The following is a 9,461-nucleotide window of genomic DNA, read 5'->3' on the forward strand; positions in this document are numbered from 1 at the left end:
CGGTGCAGCTGGATTGGAGTCAGACTCCACAGATGAGGAGAAAATGAGCTGGCTTTGAGAAAAGTATGAAATCTATCACAAATCAGAACATTTCTCAAAACCTGTCTGCACAAAATCTCAGCAGAGGCGCAGCGTTCTCGTTTTGTTACGGCTCCAGTCGAGGTGGAGAAAATCCGGTTTCTCCTCCAACTCTCAGAAGACAATAAGCAGATTCCAAACAGAGTATATAAATACGTTTATTAGGTATTTTTCGCTTTAATTTGTGGACAATTTAATGCATCAAACGAGTCTAAAAAGTTGGGAAAACAATCTCACCAACAGCCATTCGAAGCCATTACAATTCATTAAAAAAAAATATCCTGGAGGGATGACAGAAAACGGATCAGAAAACTCGAGCAGCTCATTTCAAATAAATAACATGTGGGAATAAAGCACTTTCTCCTATTACAGTATATTGTTATTGCTTCAGATACAGTTAAGTGTCATCAGTTTAGACCTCTGGAAGGCACTTGGGCCGAACGATCCGAACAACAGAACCAGATTCCGACAATAACGCCACGCGAGGCGATGGGGATAAAAGAAAAAAACACCCCGAGGTCCGCTTCCGACAGCAGGCCGTAACTTTGAGAAGCAATACAGACAAAATAACAGCGTCCACATTATCATATCTTATTGCGCAACAGAGAGCGATCCAGCGGCTCCTTATTAGAGTCTGTCTTTCATATCACGCTCCCTTTGTGAAGCAGATGATTTGAATGAGACTTTGTCTTCTCGGTGTAATAACGCGCAGCGTGGCGGAGCAGGCGGCAGACTCGAGGTGTCGTCGGCTCGCAGGGGAGACGCCGCGGCTTTTTGAAAACAGGAACTGTATTCATCACTCAGATAGCAGCTTAATTTTAACGGTCTGAATCAAAGCGGCGCCCCGTGACACAGATAATCACAAGCAGAAGTTTTTATCAGTCGCACAGATCCCGACGTCGGACAAGTGTGACCATTCAGACTCCGAGAGCCGGTCTGCGGCGATGCACGGCGTTAAGAAGATAAATATTTACGGACGCAAGATTAGCATGCAGCTAGAAGGCACCGCAGCAGGAAGAGCTGTAGCAAACACTCGCAGGGCATTGTTAAAGTACTCGCACCGCGTGAACTTTCTCACATTTTGTCACATAAAAACAAACCGTAATGTATTTTATTAACGTGAAACACAGTAGTGGCAGCATTATGGTGAGGGGGATCCTTTAATTTCCAAGTAAAGATAGAGAATGGGAAGAAGGATGGAGCTAAACGCAGAACAATACTGGAAGACATTTTGTTAGAGGAGGAAATTACAAACAGAACTTTATTCTGTTTTATGGGGATTTTATGCTTTACACAATCTCCTCGTGATGCATAAAAATGAAGCAGCAGGATAATGAAACATAATTTGTTTCTTCCCCTCTCCCAGCTAAACAAATCTGGGAAATACGGAGGTGATTTGATCAAATTAGAGCGACACTAAAGTTTTTGGATGCAGATTTGAAGCAAATTCAGAGGGTGTGAATACTTTTGCAAATATAATTATAAAAAATCTAACACTGGAGTCCATTAACATGATAAAATGTGAGTCTGCATAGATAATTTTAATACATCATGGGTGCATAAAGTTCACGTCTTTCATTTTGATCAGATTAAACGGTGCAGTGGATATTTCTGGTTTCCTACTCCAACAGCCCATGAAAGGCCCTGAATTTCTTTTGTTTTTTTTCATGTTAGGGAAAACGGTCATATCTCTGTATTAGTATTCACAAGGTGTTCTCTCACGGTCAAAGGCAGAAAGAAACTGAATCATAACTCAGCTCGATTAAATATCCTTCTTTCGTTGTTATTCCTTTTTTCTGAAAAGTTCGTCACACAGCTGATGAAAAAAGAAAGAAAAAAATCAGATCAGGTTCTGGGAGAAATGGGTTCAGAAACTGCTCAGTAATTACATTTTAGTAGTTATACAAAATACTCTCTTCACAAGATTTACATGTAAATCGATCTCTTATAGAAACAGAAGCATCTGGAAGTGGATTTGAGTTAAAAAAAAAAAAAGATGCTTTACAAGGTTCTGATTTTTAGCAATATAAATAATCTGGATTAAATATAAAATATTATTTCACCACCACCACCTGCTAAATGCATGATAAAAAATGCATACATTTTATCCAAATCTAACAAATGTTCCAATAACTAACATGAAATGCTGTTCTACTGTTAATCAGGCTAGTTGCAAACTTACACTATCAATGCAAAGCAGTTGGTTTATGTTTACTTCTAGGAGATTCTGAGCAGTTTGTTTGCCTAAAAAGTAAAAATCACCATTCTTCTTTCAAAACTGTAAACAAAACCTTAACCTGAGAGCCGTGCGGCTGGTTTTAGAAGGAGTGGGCGAACGCCACGGTGACCTCTCCGTCTCCAGGACTGGCGTTTATTTGAAGAGGCTGGCTGAACGAGGCGGCTTTCATAGTGCAGGCTTTACCTTCCTCCAAACAGTAAAACAGCCACACGCTCAACCTGAGGTCGGGGTTTCCGTCCGACTCCCTCACGGCGGCGGGAAGCTTGGCTGACACCCGGAGCGGCTGCGTCAAATCCACGATGCTGCCGGACGCCACCTGGTTTTCCAGCAGCCACTCGTTACCTGAAAAACAGAAAAAGAAAAGTCAGAATTATAAATAATTGACTTCCTTGAAGCTTTAAATCCATCAAAAGTCACATAGTTTGGCATTAAAGTGGAGGAAGAAGAAGTATTAAAAGGATACTATTAATAAAGTCTTGGAGTTTTTTTTTTCAGAAACTGGTCAGATGTAAAATATTTACCTCATTGTGAGTAATTTTAGACACAATAAAGGCCTAATAAAAAACATTAAGCGCATCTAGACTAATCTTTATTTCAAACAAGTAGAAAAAAATAAAATAAAAATCAAATATAATCCCTATAAAACTTCATATACAGTTGAATAAATCCCATCCCTAATTGTCTCGTCCACATATGTCCCACGTTATATATATATATCCACTGCTAATTTTTACTTATATCACAAATCCTACACTTTCCAAATTATATCTACACAATTAATTCATTATTATGCACTATACACAGGATGCACATCTTTCTGACAAGGTATTCTAATTTTTTAATCTTTACACAAAGTTCACATTTCTTCTTAAAAAGAAAAAGGGCATCCAAAAATACGAATAAAAGAACTTAAATGTTTTATAACATCCTTTTTTCAAAGCCAACATTCATACTACTGCAAAAGAGATTTGAATGGTGGTTGATGTGTGTGTAAAATAGAATAAAATTAACATAAAATGCAGTGTGGGAATAACAGCAAAAAAATAAATAACACTTTCAGTTTCCTTGAAACAGGTTAAATTACATTTGGAATTAAGATAAAATGTGCTTTAAGATATTTTATAGTAAACTTCTTCCAGCAAACATTCATAAGAGACTTTAGTCAGTACATGAGCAGCTCTGTAGATGTTTTGATTTGCCACAATCTGAAGTTTAAGGGTGGTTTGTTTAAGAAACGTAAGGCAACAATGACAACACATATGAAACAAAAACGCAATAAAATGGTAAAAAATAAGCTTGGATCCTCGATGGTGCAGTTGGGGTGATAAGCCAGCTGGGGCAAATCAAGCAAAGTAAGTCCAGGCATGATGTGAGGTTTAATAAGACGCTCAAAATTATTCATTATGCTGGAGTCAGTCAGACTGGGTGGGGGGCAATCAGGCAGAACAGATTTTTTGTGTCTGATAAGATTAGATAAATGCACTTATATGCATTTATCTAAGATTGTACTCAAGTAAGATTAAAAAAGTTTGCTGTATACAGAGGCTCCTTGAATACTGAGTAACTGATGATGTCATAAGATGGAGAAAAATATAGCTTTGTGTGCAAAGACTAAAACAAAAGCAATTAATCTAACAGATGATGATGTTATTACACGTTTTCTTGGGCGTTCCAGAAGAAAAACATGCAAAATCAGCAGTGACAACTCACAGTTAACATCAAAACGCCTGGCAAACATTACAATCATTACAATCTGGGAATATATATGCCCAAAACAAGATGGCACATAGCAAACGGTTGCTAAATTTATCTCAGGTGGCGTGCCAAGCCTTCGACGGGCCAATCCGTCCCCAGAGACACTCTGACAGCACAAGGAAAAACAAGATCCAGTGGAGTTTAGACCAAGTTCGGTCTGTGTGAAAGCGCCAATCCGCCCTACGCCTAGATTTACTGCGCTGCCTGTTGACTGGAGCCTCAGCGTTTCCCATCACTGCCAAACAGAGCACTAAAATGTGTAGGAACATTTATTTTCTGACACAATGGCTGTACTTCTACAGGCAAATTTACATTTTTAGCAAAGAAAAATGAGTAAGAAGCTCAAAAGGGAAGGCTGGAGTTTCTACTGTGAGAAACTCTGAACCCAGAGAGACGACAAAATCCATGCTCACAGTGATTAATGAAGCCACGGCCTTACATGAGGTCCCACAGAAGCCATTTCTAAAACACGTTTTTTAAAAAAACAATTTAGATCTGGCGTACAGCTCTAACTTGATCCATTAAAATTCCTGCCTCGCTGCTGATCCGATCAGCAGAAGTCTAGACTGTGCATAATGGGACAGCGGAGGATCACATAACATAGCCTGGTGGCTAATTATGTGAACCGAGGCATGTCGCCTTATCAAAAAGTGCTAAAAATAGGCTGCTGATACGGCTGACTGCACGCTGCGTCACTCAGAAAGATGGAAACAGTTTAGTTCCGAACCCAATGATCGGACCGTCAGCCGTCACTCGTGTTGTATCTGAAAGCATCACCTCACACCTGATTCTGGGGTCAAACTGTGGCTGATTACCTCAGAAATATGCTGAGAACTTTAAAAAAAAAAAAAAAAGCAAAAAAAACACACATGAATCTTCATCAGTGGTTCAGAAAAGTGATTTAAGTAATTCTCCATCCGCTGGCTGAGAGTCCCAGGTGTAGGCTGGGAGAGAGAAGCGCTGCTTGTTGAACGGTGAAATAGAGGTTAAGCCTCATTTCACATCCACTTTTCTTTTTTTATAGGCAGAATCATAGAAAACGGACCAAAATAACAGCATGTAGGAGAACGCAGAACTCCACAGTAGGGTCATTACAAAATAGGAGAACAGCTTTTTAGATTTCAACAAGTTAGAAGGTGTGTTTGTGTATGATGTATTTATCTTGGGGTCGGAAAGAGTTTGGGTGAGTAAGACCACTTTAAATGAGTGAAATCAAATAATACCCAACAATAGAAACTTAAAGTTTGCAGGACATTATTATAAATGTTCCTCCACATTTACTGAAAATATGTAAAAAGTTCTAAAATAAGAACAAATGTTTGTCAATAGAGGCACCGATGAGGGGTTTTCTAACCCAGATTGTCCCTCAGTGTATTATAAGCCTGGCGGGCCACCAGGCTTTAATTGTGCCCCCACCAGGCTGAGTATTGCTTATTTATTTAAATATTTTTAAAATGTTTGCATTTTTTAAGACGATATAGTTGGTGTACAGGTATTAATCTTCCAATCTTTCAATAGTACATAAATATCAAGTGATATTTTCTAATTTCCTGTCAAAAAAAAATTTTTAACTCAAAAACACAACAGGCTGCTGGATGAATGCCTGCCCTAACACCCAACCACCTGACTTAGCAAGCGACTTTCACTTTTTCTTGAGGTCCAACTAGCTGGTTACTGTTTTGAACAAATAGGATTTTTCTATATTTTTTTTCCAAGGGACTGTAAATCATAAGAGAAAAATGTGCTGACAGAGTTAGAAAATGAAGAAAATCCCTGATATTTCATCTGATTATTTATGCACTTGGTTTATATGTTTATGAAGCAAAAATTATTTTTCAGTATTTGATCACAAGAGTGCTTAAGAAAAGACATACACATTTCAAACTATAGCTTAAGTCTATCGGTGCTTTACCTCTTCAGAGTTTATGCAAGTTTCCAAAATTTAAGACCATTATGAATAAAATTTAAGATCTGGCAGGAAGACAAATGTACAAAAGAAAAGCAGGGGACGAAAACTACAATTTCATGGCTCTAAGCAGCAGCTTTGTGCTTCTCACATGGCATGTAGCTCTCTAGATTAGCAAGATTAGCAGCTTTTTACTGGTAGCCTACCGCCTTGAGTCACAGAAAGCAGCGAGTGATGTCTGCGCATGACTCAAACTTTTACCCGATAGAAAAGTCCAGCAGTCTAAATAGAGTAAATAAATTAAATAGTTCTGCCATGACAAAGTCAAGACCTGTTTTTAAGTTATTTAAGGCCAACTTACATTTTCTTAAAGAGATGTAAGACTTTTTAAGGCCTTAATTTAGCATCCTGCTCAACGCATGGTGACAGACAAACTTGGGTCAAAACCAGTTTGTCATTGCTCCAGTTATTTTTAACTTTTTAAATGTTGTTCTGACTTGATTTGGAAAGTCTGGGCAATGTGGTATTTTCTTGTGATAAAAAATTTATGAGCAAAAATAAATTTTAATCTTTCTTCATTGTTTACCATCTAGGGTTACATAATACATCAGCACCAACATCGTATCGGCCAATATTATTAATTTTTTAACATATCAGTATGAAACTGTGTTAATACAAACAACCTTTATTTATTTTTATCCGTTTCTGGTTGGGTTTTTTCCAAATGTCTCTAAACAGTGGTGAGTGAAATAAATATCAGTTAACCCCCATAACACCATTACTAACCATTACTAATATCAGCTATCAACATTGGCTCAAATTTTTTGTATTGGTGCATCCCTAATACCAGTCCTAATATTTGGGATTTCCTACATGTCCATTTTAGTCATATTCATTCAAATTCCTTTAATAAAACCCACAAGTGAAGAGAAATACCCAAGTAATCTTGCAGAAGTGCAGTAAAGATTTTCTATTGAGCAAAACTAACTTTGGTTTTAAATGCATTTTAAACAGCATACAATGCAATGTAAGGATGATTATTTTTTAAACGTGAAATCGAAGATTAGTAGGAATAAAAACATTTTTTAAGAGAGAGAGAATGTTTTGTTAATATTTTACCCTCAGCTGAGAGCGCCCAGCAGCTGGGCGCCTCGTCGGTGAGTTTCACTCCTTCTGGAAGCGACATAGTGAGTGACAGGATGACAGTCTGGCCTGCCGACGCCGTAACTGGAGGCAAATCCTTCCTGGCAGCTGATTTAGGCAGCGTGGGGACTTTGGTGACTCCCAAAGGCTTCACAGATGCTGAGTCTGTGCACTCAGTGGAGATGTGGAGCTGGTCGGGAGACAGATTTAGGTGTTCGGATTAATGCAGAGCAAGGAGAAAGCTACTTACGCTCACATTGTTCTTTTCTGTGTCACCTTTTACCCAAACGCAGAGGGCAAAACGCTTTTAGGAAAGATTAATTACACAAACACAAACAAAATGTAAAAGTCCTTGCTCAAGGTTACAAACACACAGGCACACACACACACACAAGTCTGACCAGAGAGACGCTGTTGGAGTCCAGGTTGAGAACTTTGATTTTGTGGTTGTTGGTGTCGGCCACGTAAAGAAGGTTCCCTCTGATGCAGATTCCTCCTGGTTCGTTGAAGCAGGTTTTGGTGAACTGGGGGCCCAGAGCATCTCCAGCTTCTCCTGCCCCTGCTAACGTGGTGCACTGCTTTGTCTTTGGATCCACCACCTTGATCTGAGCACAATGAGGCAAATTAAAGGAGGGTTACCCTTAGAAAGGGTTCCAGTACATTCCCAAAAATTTAAATGGTCAAAGTTAAGCTCTTAGTCCACTTTTGGATAATTTTTAAAATTTAAATATTAACGTTCTGCACAAATTTACTGCTGATGTTTTTACAGAGGTCAGGCTTTAAATACCAGCGAAAATAAAAAAAAAAATTTTCATGAATGGAGTGAGGAAAGATGAATAAAAGATGAAAACAAGGACGGTAAGGACTGAGAAAGGAAGGAAAGAATGAACAAAGTTAAAGCAAAATAGTAAAAGGAAGAGAGTGCAAGAAAAAGGAAGAAAAAATGAGAGAACAACTGAAATAGCAAAAGGAAGCAAAAGACAGAAAAAGCAAAAGAAAGAACAGAGTGAATCAGAGTGAGAGCAAAAGTAACAAAAGAACAAAAGAAAGAAGTAAAAATGTATGAACAAGAGTAAAATAACAAAACAAAAGAAAAAAGAAAGTAGAGCAAAAGAAAGAGAGGTAGAGTGAAAGAGCAAAAGAAAGACCCAAAAAGAACAAAAGGAAAGAACAAAGGAGTAGAGAAAAGACAGGACCGATAGTCAGATGCAACATTTAGACAAAGGAACAAAGAATACAGTTTGTCATTTTTATATTATTCCATATTTATTCAGACCGAAGAAATACTTTTAAATTCTACTCTTCTTAGGCCTTGTTTGAAAGTCTGCATTAAAGTCAATTTATGATGCTTTGAGTGAGAATTAGAAACTTTCTGTAACCTTTCAGGCCTGAAGGAAACTAGAATGACGCCAGAACCGCTAAACATATGAAGAGCGCTGATGGTGGGGCCTTGTGACGAGCCTCGCTTACCTTGTGGTTATAGGAGTCGGCCACATAGAGCCGGCTTTGTTCGGCAGACCAGGCCACACCGAGGGGATGCTGCAACTTGGCATCCACCCCCTTCCCATCGACGTCCCCAAAAGCAAAAAGGTTCTGGTGGACGGAAGACACAATATTCACCAAGTCAAATCAAAATCCAGACGTAAGAAAAGGTGTGAAAAACAAAAAACTTAAATGGTAACGAACACATTTCAATAACAGTGGAAAGGTATTTTGGTTTTATTAGTACAAATCCAAAACAAGTCTGATGACTATTTGGAGGAAAAATACAAGTTAACTTTTATTTTCTTGTAGTAATTTGAGAAAATGAAGAAATTCTGAGTGACAACAGAGTTGATGAAACAACGTTGCTTCTAAATACTAACTGGTTTGTAAGAAGGATGACAAATCCAAACAGATGGCAATTTATTCTTGGTCGCTCAGTTCAGACAAAACTTATTTCTGTAGCAGAACAGTGTAGAGAAAATATTACATCTTTGAAATCTCATGAAACAAATGTTAGTTTAAATGTAGCTAAATGCCTTGATTAGAAAATGACTGGAAAAATGATAATTGGATGGATAGATGGATGGATGGCAAAAGGAGAAATGGAGCGATGGAAGAACAGCAAAAGATTTAAAGGACAGATGGACAGATGAACACAAAAAGGATGAATAGACAATAATTTGATGGATGGATGGACAGTAAAGGATGACCTGATGGACAGATGGATGACAAAAAGACGGATGAACGGACGATGGAAGACAAGAGGAAGAAAAGGCTGTAGTTTGATGGATGGATGGATGGATGGATGGATGGATGGATGGATGGATGGATGGATGGATGGATGGATGGATGGAT

General features: G+C 38.3%; 1 protein-coding gene across 1 annotated transcript in view; it reads right to left on the reverse strand.

The window, feature by feature from the left end:
* Positions 1-218: 218 nt before the first annotated feature.
* The window catches only part of nhlrc2 (NHL repeat containing 2), a 33,454-nt gene continuing 24,211 nt past the window's right edge, over positions 219-9,461 (reverse strand). The window contains exons 9-13 of the mRNA XM_015023386.1: positions 8,592-8,714; positions 7,523-7,726; positions 7,098-7,311; positions 2,376-2,659; positions 219-1,894 (exon numbers count right to left, since the gene is read on the reverse strand). Coding sequence (XP_014878872.1) covers positions 2,397-2,659; positions 7,098-7,311; positions 7,523-7,726; positions 8,592-8,714 — 804 coding nt within the window. The 3' untranslated portion in view covers positions 219-1,894; positions 2,376-2,396. The remainder of the gene's footprint in view (positions 1,895-2,375; positions 2,660-7,097; positions 7,312-7,522; positions 7,727-8,591; positions 8,715-9,461) is intronic.

The sequence above is a fragment of the Poecilia latipinna genome, unplaced genomic scaffold (assembly GCF_001443285.1).
Source record: "Poecilia latipinna isolate Pla-1442-1.1 unplaced genomic scaffold, P_latipinna-1.0 Scaffold3297, whole genome shotgun sequence".
Classification (NCBI taxonomy): Eukaryota; Metazoa; Chordata; class Actinopteri; order Cyprinodontiformes; family Poeciliidae; genus Poecilia; species Poecilia latipinna.